Source organism: Carcharhinus amblyrhynchos, chromosome 30 (genome assembly GCF_965287045.1).
Source record: "Carcharhinus amblyrhynchos chromosome 30, sCarAmb.v2.hapA, whole genome shotgun sequence".
In the NCBI taxonomy this organism is placed as follows: domain Eukaryota; kingdom Metazoa; phylum Chordata; class Chondrichthyes; order Carcharhiniformes; family Carcharhinidae; genus Carcharhinus; species Carcharhinus amblyrhynchos.
This window is the reverse complement of record NC_137353.1, coordinates 20,504,687-20,527,917: the sequence shown is the minus strand read 5'-3', so window position 1 is coordinate 20,527,917 and position 23,231 is coordinate 20,504,687. Positions and strand designations below refer to the sequence as shown.

At 46.8% G+C, this 23,231-nt stretch overlaps 1 protein-coding gene across 2 annotated transcripts in view; it reads left to right on the top strand.

Moving 5' to 3' along the window:
- The window catches only part of LOC145360231 (uncharacterized), a 62,920-nt gene extending 54,279 nt beyond the window's left edge, over positions 1-8,641 (top strand). For both annotated transcript variants that reach the window (XM_080215286.1, XM_080215285.1), the window contains one exon: positions 6,783-8,641. In XM_080215286.1, coding sequence (XP_080071412.1) covers positions 6,783-6,902 — 120 coding nt within the window. In that variant the 3' untranslated portion in view covers positions 6,903-8,641. The remainder of the gene's footprint in view (positions 1-6,782) is intronic.
- The last annotated feature ends 14,590 nt before the right edge of the window (positions 8,642-23,231 follow it).

Here is a 23,231-nt window from a genome sequence, read left to right as displayed (position 1 = left end):
ACAAATTTTGAAAGAGGCTGAGAGAGTAAATAGTTAATGATTATTTCCACTGGTAGGAGACCTCATAGCGCAGTGGGTAGTATCCCTGGCTCTGAGCCAGAAGCTCTGGGTTCAAGTCTCCCCCCAGGACTTGATGGCCAAGGAAGGTGCGTTTATAACATGGCCAAACAGGTCGAGTGTCAACCTGCAAATCCTTCCAGCGTGCCAGTGGCGGCTGATAAGAGCAGGGAAGATTCCTGGTCAACCATACTTGGTGTGAACTGGTGCCCTTCAATCTGTAACTCCCTGGCGACAAACTAGCAACTGTTCCTGGAATTACTAGATTATGGGAATGGACGGGAGTCTGCCTTGGGAATGGGAAGAGTTAGATTTTCCACTAGTCATTGAGTATAGTCTAAAGGGGCATTAACCCTAGAATAACTCCTAAAACCATCAAGGGTGGGGCAGATAGTGGATTAAGGATTTTTTTTACAGTTTAATATCAGAGTTATTGAGGTTTACAGCATGGAAACAGGCCCTTCAGCCCAACTTGTCCATGCCACGAAGTTTTTACCCCTAAGCTAGTCCCAATTGCCTGCATTTGGCCCATATCCCTTTTATACTCATTTTACCTATGTAACTGTCTAAATGCTTTTAAAAAGACAAAATTGTACCTGCCTCTACCACTACCTCTGGCAGCTGTTCCAGACACTCTCAACTCTCTGTGTGGGAAAAAAAATTGCCTCCCGGACCCTCTCCTCTCCCACCTTAAACCTATGCCCTCTAGTTTTAAACTCCCCTTTCTTTGGGAAAAAATGTTGACTTCCTACCTTATCTGTGCCCCTCATTATTTTATGGATCTCTATAAGATCACCCCTAAGCCTTCTACGCTCTAGAGAAAAAAGTCCCAGTCTATCCAGCCTCTCCTTATAACTTAAACCATCAAGTCCTGGTAGCATCCTAGTAAATCCTTCCAGCACTCTTTCCAGTTTAATATCCTTTCGATTAAAAAGGTGACCAGAACTGTACACAGTATTCCAAGTGTGCCCTTACTAATGTCTTGTACAACTTCAGGACATCCCAACTCCTGTATTCAATGTTCTGACCAATGAAATCAAGCATGCCAAATTCCTCCTTCACCACCCTGTCCACCTGTGACCCCACTTTCAAGGAGCTACAAACCTGTACTCTTACATTTCTTTGTTCTATAACTCTCCCCAAAGCCCTACCATTAACTGAGCAGGTCCTGCCCCAATTCGATCTGCCAAAATGCATCACCTTACATTTATCTAAATTAAACTCCATCTGCCATTCATTAGTCCACTGGCCCAATTGATCAAGATCCCATTATAATCCTAGATAACCTTTTTCACTGTCCACTATGCCACCAACCTTGGTGTCACCTGCAAACTTACTAACCATGTCTCCTAAGTCATCATCCAAATCATTAATATAAATAACAAGTAACAGTGGACCCAAATTCTGAAACCACTGGTCACAGGCTTTCAGTTTGAAAAACAGTCCTGTACAATCACCTGTCATCAAGTCAATTTTGTATCCATTTAGCTACCTCACCCTGGATCCCATGAAATTTAACATTATGCAATAATCTACCATGTGCTACCGTGTCAAAGGCCTTGCTAAAGTCCATGTAGACAATGTCGACTGCACTGCCCACACTCAGGTTTCCCCTTCAAAAAACTCAATCAAATTTGAGATATTTTTCACTCACAAAGCCATGCTGATTGTTCCTAATCAGTCCTTGCCTCTCTGAATGCCTGTAGATCCTATAATACTTTTTAACAACTTACCCACTACAGACGTTAGGCTGACTGGTCTGTAGTTCCCAGGCTTTTCCCTGCAGCCCTTCTTAAACAAAGGCACAACGTTTACTACCCTCTAATTTTCAGGCACCTGTGGCTGTTGATGATTCAAATATCTCTGCTAGGGGACCCGCAATTTCCTCCCTAGCCTCCCACAACATCCTGGGATACACTTCTTCGGGTCTCATGATTTATCTACTTTGCACTTTAAGACTTCCAGCATCTCCTTCTCTGTTATATGTACACTCCCCAAGATATCACTGTTTATATCTGCAAGTTTCCTAACATCCATGCTTTTCTCAACAGTAAATACAGATGAGAAATATTCCTTTAGGATCTCACCCACTCTTGTGGATCTGCACATAGATGACCTTGTTGATCCTTGAGAGATTCTACTCTCTCCGTAGTTACTCTTTTGCCCTTTATGTAATGGTAGAAGCTCTTTGGATTTTCCTTTGCTTTATCTGCCAAAGCAATCTCATGTTCCCTTTTCGCCTTCCTGATTTTTCTCTTAATTCTACTCCTACTGTCTCTATACTCTTCAAGGGATCCGCTTGATCCCAGCTGCATGTCAAATGCCGCCTCCTTCTTTTTGACCAGGGCCTCATTATCCCTTGTCATCCAGGGTTCCCTACTCCTACCAGCCTTGCCTTTCACTCTAAAAGGAATGCGCTTACCCTGAACCCTGGTCAACACATTTTTGAAAGCCTCCCACTTACCAGACGTCCCTTTGCCTGCCAGCAGACTCCCCCAGTCAACTTCTGAAAGTTCCTGTCTAATACCATCAAAATTGGCCTTGCCCCAATTTAGAATTTTAACTTTTGGGCCAGACCTAACATTCTCCATAGCTACCTTAAAGCTAATGGAATCATGGTCACTGGTCCCAAAGTGATCCCTCACTAACACTTCTTTCTACCTCTCACTTGCCCTCAAGTCTCCCTTTGCAGATCCGACTGTCCGCCCCTCCTGAAGAGGAGCATCTCTTTCCCCTCAGCACCGAATTCCCAATCAGCACCAAATTCCTGATACCCTCTGGCTAAAATCTCATTCCAGCTGACTCATTCTGTGCAAGTTTGTGCACTTGCTAAAACCACTGCCTTGTGTACTGCTGAGATGACTCATGCCAATTTAAATTTTCTAAGTATTCACACCTATTGAGGCCCTTATCAGGTCCGGTGCTAAAACAGTAAAGGATGGTTCAGGAATAGCATCACTTCCCAGTTCCTCTCTTGAGTTGCATGACATTCTGACTTGGGCAACTCTTGCCATTTCCCCATTGGGTCAGTATTCTGAAATTCCCGACCTAACACCATCCTGGAAGTATCATAACCACACAGACTGAAACGATACAGGACAAACTTTCACCGTGACTGCCAGAATGAATAAAGAATAAAAGCGACCTACACCCAAAACCTGAAGGGGAAGAAACATTTTCAGATATGAAAGAGGGGCACTGCACTTTGGCGCAGTGGGTGTGAGATTCAACCTAAATTAATTCGGCGGAAATATTAGCAAGCCATGGGTGCGATCAAGATCGAGGGGTCCTTAAATATATCACAAACAAAAAACAGAAAATGCTGGAAAATCTGAGCAGGTTCGACAACATCTGTGGAGGAAGAATAGAGCCAACGTTTCGAGTCTGGATGACCATTCATCAGTGCTGATATCCTTAAATATTTGATGGGTGGGATTCCAAAAAGAATGAGTTCTGAGAAGGGGCGGGGGGGGCAGTTACAGCAAAAGATAGAGTTCAGCAGCCAAATATAGAAACGAATGCTGAACTGAAACTTGAACTAAAAAAAGCTCCAACTGAGCACACAACAGAGAATGGCGAGAGATTAGACGTGTGGCAGAGAGATGGAAAAGAGATTGGACAAGGGTATTTTTCAGAAGTTAGTGAGTGGAGCCTTCTATAAACCAGTAGAATGTGGAAGTATTATTTATTTTATTATACGGTTTATTTTATTAGTGTCACAAGTAGACTTGCGTTAACACTGCATTGAAGTCACTGTGAAACCCCCTTTGAGAGCACAGGGCAACTCTAGTTGTGGAATATTATGGTCTGGTGAAAATGTTAAATATTTTGCAAATGATTTTTCTATATTCATTCATGGGATGTGGGCATCAATAGCAAGGCCAACATTTATTGCCCATCCCTAATTGCACTTGAGACGTGGCAATGAGAAGCCTTCTTAAATCGCTACGGTCCACGTGATGTTTAGTGGACATTTAGAAATACATGGGAATAATCAAGCACATCACGATGGTTAGCACTGATGCCTCACAGCACCAGGGACCTGGGTTTGATTCCCAGCTTGGGTAACTGTCTGTGTGGAGTCTGCACATTCTCCCCATGCCAGTGGGTTTCCTTCGGGTGCTCCGGTTTCCTCCCACAGTCCAAAAAAGTGCGGGTTAGGTTGATTGACCATGATAAAATTGTCTGTTAATGTCTGGGGGACTAGTGGGGTAAATAAATGGAGTTACAGAGATGGAGCCAAGGTGGGATCATTGTCAGTGCAGGTTTGATGGGCTGAATGGTTACCTTCTGCATTGTAGAGATTCTATGGTTTGGAAAAGGTGAATATATATGAAAAATGTACTAGTTTGTTTGAAGATGTTACTGATAAAGGGGTGCAGTAGATATGAAATGTGTTGATTGGCAGAATCTGATGCAGCATCTCGAATGAGGCTCATTTAGGAAAAGTTTGTGTGTATGATATGAGAAAATTAGGAAGTGTGGAGGGAATAGCTGGCTGACAGGAAACAGATTTTGTTAAGAAGTTGCTCAGCATGAAAAAGGATTGATGTGATGTTTGCCAGCTGGCACTGCTGGCCTAGGCCCTCCTTTTGTTCTCTGTGTGTGTAGATAATCTGGATTTAAACAAAGGGGCAGCATTTTCCAGCCCTTTTCCTCTAGCAGGATTTTGCAATCCTGCTGAGAGTGACAACCCTCCCCCCTCCCCCCTCCCCACCCCCCAAAAGCAGCCATACGAGGCACCGTGGTTAGCACTATTGCCTCACAGCGCCAGGGACCCGGGTTCAATTCCCAGCTTGGATAACTGTGCAGAGTTTGCACGTTCTCCCCATGTCTGCATGGGTTTCCTTTGGTGCTCCAGTTTCCTCCCACAGTCCAAAGATGTACAGATTAGATGGATTTGCCATGCTAAATTGCCCCTTTGTATATTACGATGTGTCAGTTAGTGGGGCAAATATGTGGGGTTACAGGGACCAGGTTTGGGTGGGATGCTCTGTTGGTTAGACTGGGCATATGTGCTGTGAATGGTCTCCTGCGCTGTAGGGATTCTATGATTCTGAGGTGTTGGCAAATTGACAAGATGGATAATTTAATCCTAGCAAAATGAAATTATATGTTTTGCAAAGAGAAATAAAAATTTGGAGCGTAAACTCGGTAGAAAGACACTGAAGAACATAGATAAACAATGAAACCTCAGGGTTTGTGTAGATAATTCCCTGGGAGTGTGAGTAGTGTGAAAGCCACAAAGTGGATTCAACAAGGATGTTAAATTATAATAGCAGTTCTCACTGGAGAATAGGAGACTCGGAAAAAATTCAATCAAGCTTGTAAAATGAAGAAGAATTTCAGCCTCCTGATTGAGGAAAGACTTCCTGTTGTTGGCAAGTCAGTGATGAGGGGCCATCATGTTAATTGTCACAAAGGAACAGGCCAGAGGAAATATCCCTTTGCAGAGAGCGGTTTGGAGTGAGGAATATTTTGCTGTGTAATCGAGATAAAGACCATTACCCTCTTAAGGCAAAATTGGATATTTGAGACAGAGCAAGGTTCCAAAGATCAGGGTAGGCCATTCAGCCTATTGAGCCTGCTCTCTCGTTTCATTAGATGATGGCTGATGACTCTGACAGTTGAGGACTCTGGGTCTGTACTCGTTGAAGTTTAGAAGGATGAGGGGGGATCTTATTGAAACTTGCAGGATACTGCGAGGCCTGGATAGAATGGACGTGGAGAGGATATTTCCATTAGTAGGAAAATTAGAACCCGAGGGCACAACCTCAGGCTAAAGGGATAATACTTTAAAACAGAGATGAGAAGGAATTTCTTCAGTCAGAGAGTGCTGAATCTGTAGGACACTTTGCCACAGTAGGCTGTGGAGGCCAAGTCATTGAGTGTCTTGATAGGTCTTGAAATAGATAGGTCTTGATTAATAAGGGGATCAAGGGTTATGGGGATGAGGAAAATATCAGCCATGATTGAGTGGCAGAGCAGACTTGATGGGCCGAGTGGGCTACTTCTGCTCCCATGTCTCATAGTCTTATGATGCATTAAAGTGGCATTAAACTACACAATCTTGATGTGCCAGGGAATGGAAAGGGTAATGGAATTTGTTTTTGATTGTGTTGGCTAATAGTTACGATGGGATGAATGGCCCCTCTATCTATTGTAACCTTGTTGTCCCATGGTGAGTCTGATTTTGGTTTCAAAGTCTACTGTGACATGGTGATGTGACACTTGTGGATGGAAGCATCTGAACAGCAGGGGCACTTGTGTTTAAAGTGCACGGTTCCTGAGAGGAGCACCAGCTACAGAGTTCCTTATTTCAGTCCGGCTTTGATGTTTATCATTTTGTGGTTGGATGAACTTGGGTTTGATGCTCATCCACTTGCATATGGGCATCACAGTGGCACAATGGTTAACACTGCTGCCTCATAGTGCCAGGGACCCGGGTTCAATTCCAACTTTGGTAACTGTATGTGTAGATTTTGCATGTTTTCCCCTTGTCTGCATGGGGTTCCACAGGGTGCTCCAGTTTCTTCCCGCAGTCCAAAGATGTGAGGTTAAGTTGATTGGCCATGCTCAATTGTCCCTTAGTGTCAGGAGAACTGGGGTAAATACTGGGGCTTACAGGTATAGGAGGGCAGAGGCTTGATGGGCTGAATGGCCTCCTTTCTGCACTGTAGGGATTCTACAGTTTGTTCTAATTTATTCTGTGTTTCTTGGGACAGGAGGACAATGGAGGGGAGATGGAGGATGACCAAGAAGACCCTGAACTCATCCACCAAGATGTCAACATTGCTGATGCTGGACTCACAGATGATGAAGGCAACAAAGAGGAAGATTACTGAACCCAGAGTGGGACCCAGTTCAGTGGTGTAAACTCAGGGCAGTTTCTTGTTCCAAAAGTGAGGAGTTGGCACGATGAATTGAAGACCGAATCTACTGATGGGACCGAGATCCTGTCTCTACAGATTTTATTTTTGCATTAAGTCATGAAATGTAAAACTGAGGGCAGACCTCCGATATCTAAACTTTATTTTTTCCCAAACTGCATTTAATTTCTTTCCGGCCATCCCGAGCACGGTGGCTTTGCCGAGTAGGCGACGTGTGACAGCAGCATTGATGAAGGAAGATGCTTTGCGTTGCCTGGTGATGGACTGTGGCAAACATTCAGTTCCAGAGACTCGAAGGGCATCTGGAGACGGTCTCATCCATGGCAACGGCTCGAGGGGTGAGAACTAAACAGATAATTCAGCAAAGTGATGAAGACATTAAAGTGATGAATGTATGTTGACTACATTTCTCTGTGGCCCCAGACATATACATATTGGATTCCTTTTGATTCAGCTCCAGAAAACTTTTGTGACTGCCCCACATTCCCTGCAGTTGATCCTATGGAATCTGAAGAAGGTTCAATCCCTTGGAATCTATATACAGCATTACATAATGAGCACCAGAAGTTGTTCTTTTCCACTTACAATATTGGTGACTGTGAATATTATTGTGTGTGCATGGACCTAAACCTGTTGTTTACCACAAACTCAACATGCCAGAACTCCTTTCTCCCCCCAGTCTTCCTTTCCTTCCCAGAACCCTACCAGCTTTTAAACTGTGTGGAGTTTGCACATTCTCCCCAAGTCTGCATGAGTTTCTTCCAGGTACCCCGGTTTCCCCTCTTAGTTTGAAAGATGTGCTGGTTAGGTGTATTGGCCATGCTAAATTCTTCCTTAGTGTACTTGAACAGGCGACAGAGTGTGGCAACTAGAAGCTTTTCACAGTACCTTCATTGCAGTGTTAATGTAAGCCTACTTGTGACACTAATAAATTAACTTTTAAACTGAAACTTAGTTTCACTTAGCTACTGCTTCTTCACTGACATCCCCAACTCCTTCTGAGAGTGACATGTTTCTTCATTGAAACCTCGGCTGTAGAACCCCTGTTCAGCTGTTGAGCAGTTTTTGTCTCTATCCTAAGCCAGTCGACAGCACAAGCACGCCACTATTTCTCTTTATTTCTGGCCTCGTGCAACAGGAGAATGTCACATAATCAGCTGATGAGGCTGGACTGGGAGCTCCAGGATGTAGACACAAGCAAGAGATTCTGTTCAAGCTTTTAGCTGCAGTTTGGATGCATTAACCCATCTCTCAGGCAGTATGGTAAGTGAGGCAGTGACAGACGACATCCTTTTTCAATGGAGATCAAACCAAAATGTTTTAATAGTTCTTCCTTCCTAATAGTGGTGGAGAAGGACATGTTTTTTTAAATGCATCAAGTTCCCCAGATTGTGGCCAGCGGCCATGACACTAGGGGAAGTAAGACCATAAATAAAGGACACATTGCACTCAGTGTCACGTACCTGTGTGTGTGTCAGACACACACAATACATCATTATGCACAAAGTTCAAATTTTGAGACCAAAACTTAGGTGCCTTCTGCAGCCCTTGTGGAGGAAATACTGTCTCAGTAACAAGTAATGCAGATCCTCCAACATCAGTGTTTATAATCTCAGACAGTTTATGCTTTGTAATATCTGTGCACAAAGTCCAAATATTGAGATTTTTTTACACTTAAAATAAAATGTCATTGACACCAGTATACAATCTGTTAGTAATTATTGTGTGTGTGTGTGTGTCATAGAGTGAGTGGAGACATTGTAACTATCTCTCCAATAAGAAGTCTTACAACACCAGGTTAAAGTCCAACAGGTTTATTTGGAATGATGAGCTTTTGGAGTGCTGCTGCTTCACAAAGGACCTGGTTTTATGAGACTTTTTATTGTGCCCACTCCATTCCAACGCCAGCTTCTCTGCCTCTCATCTCTCCAATACCCCGCCGCTTAATAAAGTTCCTCTGGTTCCCCTTTTCCCAGCAGAAGAATGTCAAAGCCAGGGCAATGTTAAAGAATAAAGAAGAACAATAAAAGGAAAAATTAGAAAAGTTAAGAGGGATATTGGAGAAAAGAAATAGATTAGCCAATTTGAAAAGCATTTTCTATAAGACTGAGTTTAGTGAGCAGTTAAGATGGACTTTATTCAAGTTATGGGATGTGAGCATCACTGGCTGGCCAGCATTTATTGCCCATCCCTGGTTGCCCTTGAATGGTGTGTCTCACTCAGTCATTTCAGAGGGCAGTTGAGATTCAACCATGTTGCTGTGACTCTGGAGTCACATGTAGGCCAGACTGGGGAAGGATGGCAGATCTCCTTCCCTAAAGGACATTAGTTAACCCGATGGGTTTTTCAAACAATGGATTCATGGTCATCAGTAGATCCTTAATTCCAGTTAATTTTTATTGAATTCAAATTCCACCATTTACCATGACGGGATTCGAGGGGAGGGGAACAAGCTTCAGGTGGAGATTAAAGTGCTGCAATGTGGCACACCTGTTAGCACTGCTGCCTCACAGCTCCAGGGACCCGGGTTCAATTCCAGTTTTGAGTGACCGTCTGTGTAGAGTTTGTACATTCTCCCTGTGCCTGCATAGGTTTCCTCTGCATGCTCCAAGTTCCTCCTACACTCCAAAGATGTGAAGGTTGGGTGGATTGGCTGTGCTAAATTACTTCTTAGTGCCCCAAGAAGTGTGGGTTAAATGAATTAACCATGATAAATATGTGAGGTTACAGGGTTTGGGTAAGTAACTCAGTCAGACAGTTGGTGCAGGCACTACAGGCCAAATGGGTCTTGGGTCTGTAGGGATTCTGAGATTTATGGCCAAAATGCCAAATAAAGATATTGCCTCAGTTTTCAAGAGAAATAGAAACTGGGATTGTAGAACCAATCGAATGCTAAAAAAGCTACTGAAATTGAGATATATAAGTAACTGTGACCTGATGGTGTAGACCTGCAGATCCTGAGAGAAGAATGAAGATTTGTGCTTGAAGACTGGGAAGTAGCTTCATGGGACATCCATCTTCAACACAGCAGAAAATTATGGGCCTGGTTTTCTTATGTCTGTTGTTAGTAAGAGTTTGTAATTAGAGTAACGCAGGTTTGGGCCAGGCAGCAATGATTTCTCCGAGTCAAGTCATAACCAATTGTGTTGTTTCTGCAAATAATTCTGTAGAGAAGATAAATGAAGGGAATGCAATGGATGAGGTTGACGTGGATTTACAAAAGGCATCTGATACGGCTCCACGTAAGAGACTTGTCGCAGAGTTAACAGCCACTCAAAGCTGAGTGTGACCACATCAGCATCATAGAATCCCTACAGGGCAGAAGAAGACCATTTGTCCCATTCAGTCGGCAATGACCACAATCCATACCCCTAGGACCACAATCTCACCCAGCTCCTATCCCTATAACACCATGCATTTTCTGTAGCTAGTCAGAAAGCAAAGGATTTCTTGGACTGGCCCAGTGTATTTTTTAATATGTTCAGAAGTAGGCCTCACTGACTGGGAGAGCATTTATTGCCCTTGAACTGAGTGGCTCACTAGGCTATTTCATTGTCAATCACATGGCTATGGGTCTGAAGTCACATGTAGATCAGATCAGCTAAGGATGGCAGATTTCCTTCCCTAAAGGGCGATCAATAATGGTTTCATCATCATTGTTAGTTTTTTTAATTGAATTCAAATTTCACCATCTGCCGTGGTTGGATTCGAACTCGGGTCTCCGGAGCATTCCCCAGAGTCTTTGGATCACAAAGCTAGTGACGATACCACTAGGCCACCACCTCGCTAGGGTGGTTCTCCCTGTTTTCCTTAGGAGAAGGCTGAGGGTGGACATGATTGAGATAAAGATTGAGGCACATAGGAAAGAACTTCTCCCTTCATCAGAGGCGTCAGTAACCAGTAGATTTAAGATAAAGGACTGGAGATCTCGAGGGGATTTGAAGAAAAGCTTTTTCGTCCAGAGGTGGGAATCTGGAACTCACTGCCTGAAAGGGTAGTAGAGGTGGGAACCCTCAACATCTAAGAAGCATTTAGATGAGCACTTGAAATGCCAGAGCGTACAAGGCTACGCACCAAGTGCTGGAAATGAGAAAGTCACATTCAAGCTGCAATAAGCATTCTTCTTATTAAGGTGAAGTACGGGACTGTTGTTTTGTGGGAGTTTGGTTTGAGCCTCTATTTCTGGAAGTGCTCAGATACGATGTTGAGATCCCTGTGCCAGGGTACAATTAGCCAGATTTGCGGGACTTTGGTGGCTGCATATCATTCACGTAGCCATTGTAAAGGGGTCAGTGCCAGCACTGTGGCAGTGGCAGTCTGTCATTGAAGATCGAGGTGAGCTGATCTTGTCACCATGCTAGACACATAGCTGTTTATTGCTCAGCATTGGCCAAAGCAGGCAGAGCGTTCTGGGCCAGAGAATGGTCCTTGCAAATTTCAGCGTAATTCCTCCAAATCAAGTCCTAACCAATTGTGTTGTCCCTGCAAATAATTCTGTACAGAAGATAAATGAAGGGAATGCATAGAGGTTTACAGCAAGGAAACAGGCCCTTTGGCCCAACTTGTCCATGCCACCCTTTATTTTCAACCACTAAACTAGTCCCAATTGCCTGTGTTTGGCTCATATCCCTCTATGCCCATCTTAACTACGTAACTGTCTAAATGCTTTTTAAAAAGCAAAATTGCACCCACCTCTGGAACAAACTGCCAGATGTAGTAGCAGACACTCACCATCCTCTGTGAAAGGGCCCTTCTGGACCCTTTTGTATCTTTCCCGTCTCACTTTAAGCCTATGTCCTCTAGTTTTAGACTACCCTATGGGAGTTGAGAGCAAGAGCTTACTCGCAGCCACTACGTTTAGGCCCCTTGTCCTTTAGCAATCTAAACCTGGACCAGGGTGCTGATTCTCTATAGAATAACACATTCTAGGAATTGGTAAGCTGTGTACAGAGTGATATCAGCCAAAAATTTGCTGGATCATTGATCAGTTTGCCATGTTTGAGTGTGGCACAGACCATCATCTTCTATCATGCTTTAGGAATGCATCCTGATTCCATGGCTTTCCCGGGCAGTTTAGCAAGCAACTGGAGGAGTGCTACTGGGCTTGTTGGAGACATTCTAGGGTGGGAGGAGGATGCCTTCTCTGCCAGCTGCTTTCCATTTCTTTACTGCCTCACCTATGCTGTTGGAGGTAGGGGCTTGTCAGGGAGGAATCAAGATCATTGTCTAGTGTAATTGACCAGAGGACTTTTTATACTAATTTGGAGGCTATAAATTTTACTTAGTAGTCACAAGTAGACTTATGTTAACACTGGAATGAAATTACTGTGAAATTCCTCTAGTTGCCACATTCTGGTGCCTGTTCGGGTCAATGCACCTAACCAGCATGTCTTTCACACTGTGGGAGGAAACCAGAGCACCCAGAGGAAACCCACGCAGACACAGCGAAAACGTGCAAACTCCACACAGACAGTGGCCCAAGCTGGGAATTGAACCCAGGTCCCTGGACTGTGAGGCAGCTGTGCTGACCCACCATAGTCAGGCTGGATTTTAGGGGTCTGATATTCCATAGGATTAGCAGTTCTGAGATAACATTAGAGGGCCCAAGCGCAGAGTCTAGGTCTCCAAACCACTCCATCCATCACTGGAATCTGGCTGAATCTAGAGATGTGAACATGATATTTACAACTTGTGGGTTGCCATAGTGATTGTGTTGCCAATACAGGTCTTGAGTCTTTGTCCAGCAAGGAATGGACCCTGAAGCCTCCAGGATTCTTTTTTTTGGCAGCAGCAGTCAGGAGACTAATAAACCGATGGACAATATTCCGGGATCGCGGAGATTAGGGTCACCTCTGATTCGACTGCTTTCCTTTAGCAATCCCAGCCTGGTTTGGCCATGATGCACCATGGGATTGGTTTTGATCAAGGGTTGTGGACAGGATGAATAGGAAGTAACTGATCCCCTTGGTTGAGGGGTCAATCACGAGGGGTCACAGTTTTATGGTAAGGGGTAGGAGATTGAGGGGATTTGAGAAAAAATAATTTCACTCAGAGGGTGCTGAGATCAGGAATGTACTACCTGGGAAAGTAGTGGAGGCTGGAAACCTTACAGCCTTTAAAAAGTATGTGGATGTACACTTAAAATATCATAACATTCAAGGAAATGGGATTAGCACACCTTTAGTGGTAGTTATTGTCGGTGCAGACTCGATGGGCTGAAGGGCCTTTCCTGCACTTTGATTGTATGTAAGAAGTCTCACAACACTTCTTACTGTGTTTATCCCAGCCCAACGCCGGCATCTCCACTTTATGATTCTATGACAGAGGGATTTCACTATCATCATGGGTGGTGATGGGCCCATGTTGGGGAAAGTCAGAGGATGGAACTTTTCCATCCTTCCCAGCACAGGAATTGGAGTGGGCAAGGGCAGACCATGCAAAGGCCTGCTGACATCAGGCGGGAATTTCCGGCCTTGGGGCAAGCGCACTCGGAAAATCCCGATCGGAGAATATTTTGCAGAATGCGTGTAACATGTCGCACTGTGGTCTTTTGACATGGTAGTGAGGTCCAGTTTGTAACCTCGTTGTCAGCGAGTGGAATGGAACATGGCTTCTTGTTTGGGATTGCCAGTTCTCTATAGAAATTCTGTTAGGCCTTCTCCATCAGCTACATTTATCTTGTAACCCCACATTGTGTAATGATTGTTAAAATATATAGAACTGGGGTTGGTGACCTTGGGAATGTTGGCTTTGACTACTTCAAGTTAGAAGCTACATACACACTAATGATGTATAACTCCCCTCTTGTAATTGAGGCAATGTAGGTGGCTTCTTTTTCAGCTGGAGGGGAGGGCGTTGAACTCTTCCTTACACGTGGCCCAACCAGATTTCAAGCGGCAGTGCCTAATTAAAGTTTATTTACGTCAAGTAGGCTTACATTAACACTGCAATTAAGTCACTGTGAAAATCCCCTTGTCGCCACACTCCGGCGCCTGTTCGGGGTCATTGAGGTAGAATTTAGCACGGCCAATGCACCTAACCAGCACGTCTTTCTGACAGCAGGAGGAAACCAGAGCACCTGGAGGAAACGCACGCAGACACGAGAGAACATGTGGACTCCGCAAGGACAGTGGCCCAAGGCAGGAATAGAACCCGGGTCCCTGGTGCCATGAGGCAGCAGTGCTAACCACTGTGCCACCATACCACCCTTGAGCTATCTACCAATATGATAATGGTTTGCCTTTTGGTCATTGGAGATGTGGGGTTCTCACAGTGCCAAGGATGTTGATGATGTGGGTTTTCAGGATGTGCCCAAGATATTTGCACTTTGCCCAGGAAAACCTTTCAATGTTAATTTGTCCTTGTTTTTGACCCGATGCATGGCTCTGGATAAGACCACCTTGGTTGGACTTGAGTTATCAATCTGAAGACTGGGTGATTGCTGATCAATGTTCAGCGACAGGATTAATGTCATTTGTTGTGATTTCTCACTGAATGAAGTGAGCAGTATGAGGGCTGCCAATTCCACTCCTTCATTGCCAGTGAAAGAACATCTTTCAGAAAGAAGAAGTTCTGCTAAAAATCTTCAATTCTGGTCTCTCTCTCCACTGGTTCTGCCTGACCTGTTGAGTACTTTCCAGCCTATTTTATGGCTTCATTTCAGACTTCCAGCATTCGCGGTTCTTTTCCTTTTGCATTTGATTTTTTAAAATCTGTACCCAGATACTGAATTCTCAGCTCTGTGCTTGGTCTGTCACAACAGTTGGGAGTTTGCACCGGTTCTGTTATGTCAGCTGGAATATTGCTGACAGCTTTGTTATGATAAATGTGAAGTTTATTATTCAGACAATCATTAAATGTCAGGGCTTTTGCAACAAAATAAAATGGCAAACTGTCAGGATTGGGCGAGTTCCTGCGTCAAAGTTTATACAAGAAGACTTGGCCAACCTAGGACTGACATTAGGAGAAAAATATTATTGTTGTTAAATTGGCCCATCGCATCTTAGCTGAACAAACTTATTCAACGGTTTATTTAAAAGTTTATGTTTAATTCATATCTAATTATGTTGCAGTTATAGATTTCTGCCTCACCACAATGTTAGGACTCCAGAGTCATATCCTAACTTTGCCAGGGGAGTGGGTAGTGGTGTGGGGGGTGAATGGGAGAATGGAAGGACCCCCTGTCCTCCCACAGGGTGCATTTAAATTTGATTTACAGTGCGGTGCCATATAGCCTAGTGGTATTATTTCTAGGCTATTAATCCAGAAACTCAGCTAACGTTCTTGGGACTTGGGTCCCAAGCCACAGCAGATGGTGGAATTTGAATTCAATAAAAAGAATAGCTAGAATTAAGAATCCACCATGAAACGAATGTCGGGTAAACCCATTCACTATTGTCCTTTAGGGAAGGAAATCTGCTATCCTGACCTAGTCTGGCCTGCATGTGACACCAGAGCCACAGCAACATGGTTGACTCTCAACTGCCCTCAGGCAACTAGAGATGGGCAATAAATCTGACCAGCCAGCAATGTCCATGTCCCACGAATGAATAAAAAAGTTATAATGTGTGGTGCTGGACCTTTGGCCAGGCCGGCTGTTTTTAAATGGCCTTGGTACATGACCCATGAAGCCCTCTTGAAACAGCATTCATTCCCTGGCAGGTATTTGGTGCGATGTACAAATTCCCATCTTTAACTGTTTCTTTTGCTCCTGAGACTTTGCCGAGATAAACAAGGCAGGCACACACACACACACACACAAGGTCATCCAGAATCTGGAGGGGTTTGGAAATCTTTCTGTTGGGATTTGACGTTTGTAATATCAGGGATCTGAATACAGAAACATGTTAATTAATAATACTGAGGTTTCTAGCACTTGCAATATTGATGTCTGTAATGGGTTATATCAGCAGAAAATGCTGGAAAGTCTCAGCAGGTCTGACAGCATCTGTGGAGAGAGAATCGAATCAGCTTCACTCTCCACAGATGCTGCCAGACCTGCTGAGGTTTTCCAGCATTTTCTGTTTTTGTTTCAGATTCCAGCATCTGTAGTATTTTGCTTTATATTGTATGTTATATCAAGGTTCTTAATATTGAGGTTTCCAATATGATGGTCTCTAATGTTGACATGTTTGGCTGCTTTATGTCCTGAAGTCAAAAACGGATTTATTTTTAAATCAAACATTTTTTAAAAAAAGAAATCATGTCCATTTTGCTGATTTGGATTAACAAGTCTCTTTTTAACCCATTTCATTCCATTTCTCCGGAACCACTTTACCCATTTTCTCATTGCAACATCCAGTGGTTTAAGAGTCCTGACCTTAAGCAACTTTCCTGCTAATCTTTCCAATTGTCTGGTTACCACTGCATAAATACTATCTGATACCTACTCTAATGCCCTCCCTGAACCCTGACCCTCCTAATCTCTTCTGTCCTATCTGAAAATATTTTACTGGATTTACTATATTTATCCTGTTAAATAGCATCTATACCTGTGGAAAGTTCTACCTGCAATGTCATCGTTTGCTTGAAGATCTTGGGCTTAAGTAGTCATTCCTCGTCGCTGATCCACAAATCAACCTCATTGTTCTCCGATACTGCACTCCCATAGAATCCAGGTGGCCTCCTTGTGACAGCAACCAGAGCTCTACCAGTATTCAATATACCAGCTTTCTAGGACTCTAATCAATGTTCAATGTGCCAGCTTCCCAGAGCCCTACCCAGTACTCAATGTACCAGTTTCCTAGAACTCTAACCAATATTCATTGTACCAGCTTTTCAGAGCTCTACCCAGTATTCCTTGTGCCAGCTTCTCAGAACCGTACGCCGTATTCCAGGTATAAGTTTCCCAGTGATGTGCTCAGTACTCCATCAGCAATCTGACTGCGGGAATGGGAAATGACTGATTTGATGATATAACATATTCCGATCTACCTTGCGTGTTGCTGTGTCACACTGATTACTGGTTCGAAATGCTGGTTCGATTCTCTCTCCACAGATGCTGTCAGACCTGCTGAGACTTTCCAGCATTTTCTGCTGATATAACCCATTACAGACATCAATATTGCAAGTGCTAGAAACCTCAGTATTATTAATGAACATATTTCAATATTCAGATCCCTGATATTACAGACTGTCAGCGAGGAGCAAACACTCCCAGGCATCTTTCAGTTCTTGGCTGACAAGTTATCTAGCCCACAACTACACCTGACCCTGTTATGCTAAATTCCCCTCGCATGTCAGCAGATAAATAAAATATCCGATGCAGCATTAATCCAGACAGACCAAGAAGATTCCCAGGTTTGATCCCCAGTCTGTTGAGTTAATTAATCTCACACGAGGAAGCAGTTGAGAGGTACAATTGGCTTCAGAGCTTCCTTGCTAGGCCCCTGAAAAATCATTTAGCATCGACACTCCTGATCATATCTCACAAATCCTACTGTTGAACAATATGTGTCCAGTGAGGACAGGGCTGGGGTAATCCATGATGGGCTCTGGTAGTTGACACAGAAGTCAGCACCTTGAGGGACAGATGAAAGACAGTTGTTCCACGTATATTTTCCACTGAGTGTGATTCAGCCCTTTGGGCAAAAGGTTCAAATGCAATAAGATCTGGACAATATCCAGGCTTGGGCTGATCTGGCAAGTAACATTCTCGCCACACAAATACCAGATAATGACCATCACCAATGAATAAAAAAAAATGCTTGTTATCGTGTGCATCAATATTCCAACCTCAAAATTCCAGACAGATATCATAATTCCACAGGCTATGAGCCTCACTACTACAAACTCAGGTATTAGAAATGTCTTCAGAAAAATAGACGTCTCATCAGTTTTCCCCATTTGTGCAGCCTATTTTATCAACCTCTATCATGTCATCTCTAAGTCTGTACTTGTCTGAAGTAAATGGTTCTTTAAGTTCTTTAAGCCTGCAATCATTTCCACATTCCCACATTAAGCCTGCAATCATTCCCATTTTTCCAAGGATCACCCACAATGACAGCACGGTGGCACAATGGTTAGCACTGCTGCCTCACAGCGCCAGGGACCCGCGTTCGATTCCAGCCTTGGGTGACTGCCTGTGTGGTGTTTGCACATTCTCCCTGTGTCTGTGTGGGTTTCCTCCCATAATCCAAAGATGTGCAGGTTAGGTGGATTGGCCATGCTAAATTGTCCCTTGGTGTAGTTTAGGGAGGTAATTAGGTAGGGTTACTATTAAAGAGTTGATGCAGACTTGATGGGCTGAATGGTCTCCATAAAATTGAGCACCATACTCCAAATGCAGCCTAGCCAATAACTTGGATGCATCGGTATATAGAATAGTGTATATATGTGTTTGTGACTCTGTGTGTTGTCTCTATATCTGTTCATATGTATAAATTTGCTGTGCGTGTATGTATATTTCTGCATGGACTTGTGGAAGTTTATTTATTCCTGTAACAAGTAGGTTTACATTAACACTATAATAAATTTACAGTGAAAATCCCCTAGCCACCATGCTGGTGCCTGTTCTGAGGGAGAACTTGGCATGGCCAATGCAGCTAACCTGCACATCTTTCAGATGAGCTCTAGCAACACTGAAGAAGCTCAGCACCATCCAGGGCAAAGCAACCCATTGGAATCCAGTCCATCACCTTAAACATTCAGTCTCTCCATCAGGACAAAGTTGCTGCAGAGAGTACTAAGTGTAAAGTGTAGGCTTTTTCATCAGCACCTCTCAAATCTATGACCTTTACCAGCCAGACAGATAAGAGGAGCAGGGAGCAGGGAACACCATCACCTACATGGGGTTAAAGCAAATTGTACTTTGACAAAGAATTATCTGGACTCGAACCGTCAGCTCTTTTCTCTCCTTACAGAGGCTGCCAGACCTGCTGAGATTTTCCAGCATTTTCTCTTTTGGTGATCACTCACTACAAGTTTGGGTTTAAGTCGCTCACCATCCCACCTGGGAAATATACTATTGTTCCTTCATTTTCGCTGGGTCAAACTCCTAGAACCCTCTGCTTAATAGCACGATGTGAGTACTCTTATCATATGGGCTTGTAGCTGTTCAGGAAGCGGCTCAGCACCGCGCTCTCAGGGATTGTTAAGCCTGAATAATAAATGATGGCCCTGGCAACTTGCCCACATTCTTCAATGAATGAAAAACACAAATGTGATAAGGTAAGTGTGTATTTGCATTATCTTACTAAGACAATGTCTGTCTTTTTCTCTATGTACTTGTCTCTGTGTGACTTTAGTTCTGTGTTGAAAGAAAAGATTCATTATTGCTAAGACCAGTGTCCAGGGCTGTGAGTGAGGGCTTTTTCTTTGTAAAACAGCTGGTGCTTGACATTCTCTTTCTATAGTACATGGCTTGAGATCTACATAAGAATTATTTTGCTCTGACCTCAGTCAGGGCATTAATTGGGCCTGTCGTTGGCTTTCTGAGACAGAGGAGAAAAATCGTCAAAACTGCCAATCGTTCCAGATTGTAATGTTTATCTGGGTCTCTCTGTGGACATCTGGTGATGTTAAGACTCAGCTGTGACATATCCCATGAGAAAGTAAACTATTAACCCTCGCTTTCTAGACTCAAGCATGGCCCATAGCCATTTGCTTACCAGAGAATGCCAACTATATGACAGCAAGGAGCCAGCACAGAGAGGAAAGGGATGAAAACAAAACCAACTCAGATGCAGTGGGTCAAAGAGAGAGCGGGTGGTGCAAGGGTGCAAGGATGCGCTGTGATGGCAAAGGTGCAGTGGGAATGGGAACAGCAATGTAGTGCAGTGGGTCTGGGTGTTGTTGAGGGAATGGATTGGGGGTCAGTGGGATTGGAAGGACAATAGGACTGGATGGGCAGTGCAACTGATGGACACAAATTGGGGGGACTGTGGGATTGGATGGACTGTGGGATTGGGACGGACAGTGGGATTGGGATGAACGGTGGGATTGGGACGGATGGTGGGATTGGAAGGACGGTGGGATTGGGAAGAACGGTGGGATTGGACGGACGGTGGGATTGGGAGGGACGGTGGGATTGGACGGATGGTGGGATTGGGAGGGACGGTGGGATTGGACAGACGGTGGGATTGGGGGGGACAGTGGGATTGGGAGGGACGGTGGGATTGGACAGACAGTGGGATTGGGGGGGACAGTGGGATTGGACGGATGGTGGGATTGGGAGGAACGGTGGGATTGGATGGACAATGGGATTGGGAGGGACGGTGGGATTGGGAGGGACAGTGGGATTGGGATTGAATGTTGTGGAGGGACCAGATGATCAGTGACCTATCTGAGGCAGGGGGAATCAGTGGTGAGACTATGCAATATGAGACTCGACTTTCCAGTGGATCAGAAAGGCGGGGGGGGAAATTCATTAAAATTACACATGATATGCAGCACCTAAACAGGCAATTCAACCCAAGCAGTCAGTGTTTGTGCTGCACTCACTCCTCCTCATACCCTTCCTCAACCCTCATGTGGGTCAATAAGGTCAGAGCTATTGGCTGCTACACAGGATCAGCAAGAGAAACAGGAGTAGATTTTCACTGGGAACTACGAGGTGGGGGGACTGGGTGTCACAGCGGGGGACAGTGAGGGGGGCACTGGGTGTCACAGTAGGATTGGGTTATGTGATTGACGCCAAATCTCAGATGTGGGGAGTGGGGGAGGAAAAGGCAGGTGAGAGATTGGGGAAGGAGGGGTGGGAAGTGAGTGAGGGAGGTGGGGTGAGGTAAGAGGGAGGAAGTGGGATGGGAGAGGAGGGGCATGAGTGTGGAGGGGTGAGTGAGGTGTGGGCTGAATGAGGGAGATGGGGTGAGGGGTGAGGGTGGGGATGTGAGGGTGGAGGGAGTGGGGAAGGGGGTGGGTGAGGAAGAGGGCAATGGGGTCTGGGTGTTGTGGATGGAGGGGTGGTGAGGGTGGAAGACAGAGGGATGGGGAGGGGAAGGAGGGAGGTGGAGGTGGGGATGACAGCTGGGTGGGGGTGGGGGTGGGGGAGGGGGAGAGGGGATGCTGGGGGGGGTGCGGGGAGTGTACAGTTCTGATCATATTGTCCAAAAAATGAAGGCCATTGCTGTGTCCTTGACAGTCCAGCATTTCTGGGAAGCTGCCGCTGGGGCCATGGGGGTGGGTGCTGGAACTCTCTGCTGCCCCAGTCTGACGGCCTGTGTTTTGGGGGAAGGGGAGGTTGTTTCCTGGGTGTTTCAGCCACTTTTGGGTCAAAGTGCCCTGCTCCCCACGGAGGGAAGAGGCAAGGGGAAGGGGGGAGGGTGTAAGGTGCAAGGGGAGGGGGGAGCGGGAGGGGGAGGAGGCAGGGTGTAGGGTGCAAGGGGAGGGGGAGGCGGAGGGGGCAGGCTGTAGGGTGCAAGGGGAGGGGGAAGGAGTAGGGTATAAGGTGCACGGGGAGGGGAGGGGAGAGGGGGAGGATGTAGAGTGCGAGGGCAGGGGGAGGGGGCAGGGGGGCGGGGGCAGTGTGTAGAGTGCAAGGGGAGTGGGGAGGGAGGAGGGGGTATGGTGTAGGGTGCAAGGAGGTGGGGAGGGGCCAGGGTGCAAGGGGAGGGGGGTGGGGTAGGGGGGAGGGGGTTGGGAGGAGGGGGGTGGGGAGGGGGGAGGAGGGACAGAGGAGGGGGGTGGGGAGGGGGGAGGAGGGACAGAGGAGGGGGAAGGGGGTGGGAGTGGGGAGGGGGGACGGGGCGGGAGGAGGAGGGAGGGAGGAGGGGTGAGGGGCGAGGGGGGTGAGGAGGGGGAGGGGAAGGAAGGGGTGGGGGAGGGGAGGGGTGGGAGTGGGGTTGGGGGTGGGGAGGTAGGAGGGGGGAGTAGGGAGTGGGGGTGAGGAGGGAGTGGGGAGGGGGAGGGGAAGGGGGTGGGGGGTGGGGTAGGGGGAGGGAGAGGGGAGGGGGAGGGAGGGGGAGGGTTGGGGGGAGGGGGAGGGAAGAGGGCGTGGGGAGGGGGTGGGGAGGGCGGAGTGGGGAGTGGGGTTGAGGAGCGGGGAGGGGGTGAGGAGGGGGAGGGGGAGGGGTGAGGGGGAGGGGGTGGGGAGGGGGGAGTGGGGTTGAGGAGCGGGGAGGGGGTGAGGAGGGTGTGAGGAGGGGGTAGGGAGGGGAGATGGGGGAGGGGGATGGGGACAGGGTGGGGAAGGGGGTGGGGGAGGGGTGGGGAGGGGGGTGGAGGGGGTGGGGGTGAGGAGGGGATAGGGGGAGGGAGTGGTGGTGGGTAGGTAGGGGGGGAGTGGGGGTGGGGAGGAGGGAGGGGGAGGGAGGAGGAGGGGAGAGAGTGGACGGAGTGAGGAGGGGTGAGGAGGGGGAGGGGGAGGGGGAGGGAGCTGGGGGAGGGGGTTGGGGAGGGGTGGGGGTGGGAAGGGGGGTGGGGAGGAGGAGTAGGGGAGGGAGGAGGGGGAGGGGTTAGGGGAGTGAGGAGGGGGAGGGGAGTAGGGGAGGGGGAGGAGCAGGGAGGGGGAGGAGGGAGGTGGGGAGGGGGGTGTGGAGGGGAGGGGCGTGGTGGTGGGGAGAGAGGAGGTGGGAGGGGGTGGGGGTGGGGAGGGGGTTGGGGGCGGGGAGGGTGTGGGGGGAGAGGGAGGAGGGGGAGGGGGTAGGGAGGGACGAGGGTGCAGGGGAGGGGGTGGGTGCAAGGGGAGGGGGAGGGGAGGGGAGGGGAAGAGGGGAGGGGAGGGGGCTGGAGAAGGGGTGAGATCCCGGCTCCTGGGGGTGGAGTTTGAGTCCAGCCTGTTCCTGTCTTTCTCTCTCAGCTCAAGGACACCCAGATGGACTGAAAGTCAAGGCAGTGGCTTCAGCGGCAGAAACTGGTTATTGAGGCCGGAGCATCGAGCACAGAAGGAGCAGAGGGAGAGAGGAGAGGGGGGATCGTAAAGGGGTGGGTTATAGAGGGCGGGGGTTGGGGGAGTTGTATCGGGGATTGTAGAGAGGGAATTGTAGAGGGGAGTTTGTAGGGGGGATTTGGGTTGTAAAAGGGGGATTGGGAGAGTTATAGAGTGGGGGAATTAGGGGTTATGGGGGGAATTGAGGGTTGTAGGGAGTTTTTTGGTGGGTTGGAGTTGTAGGGGGGAAATTGGGGGATATTGTTGAAGGGGATTGAGGGGTTTTGGGAGAGTTGTGGAAGGGGTTGCAGAGGGGGAGTTGGGGGGGTTGTGCAGGGGTATCGGGGGTGTTAAGGGGGTTGTTGAGGGGGTTTGGGGGGTCATAGCGGGGGGGGGGGAGTTGCAGAAGGGGGCTGGGGACAGGGAGGGGGGGGAGAGAGTGCCGGAGCCTGGCTCGGAAGATGAGGATGTGAGAGGGA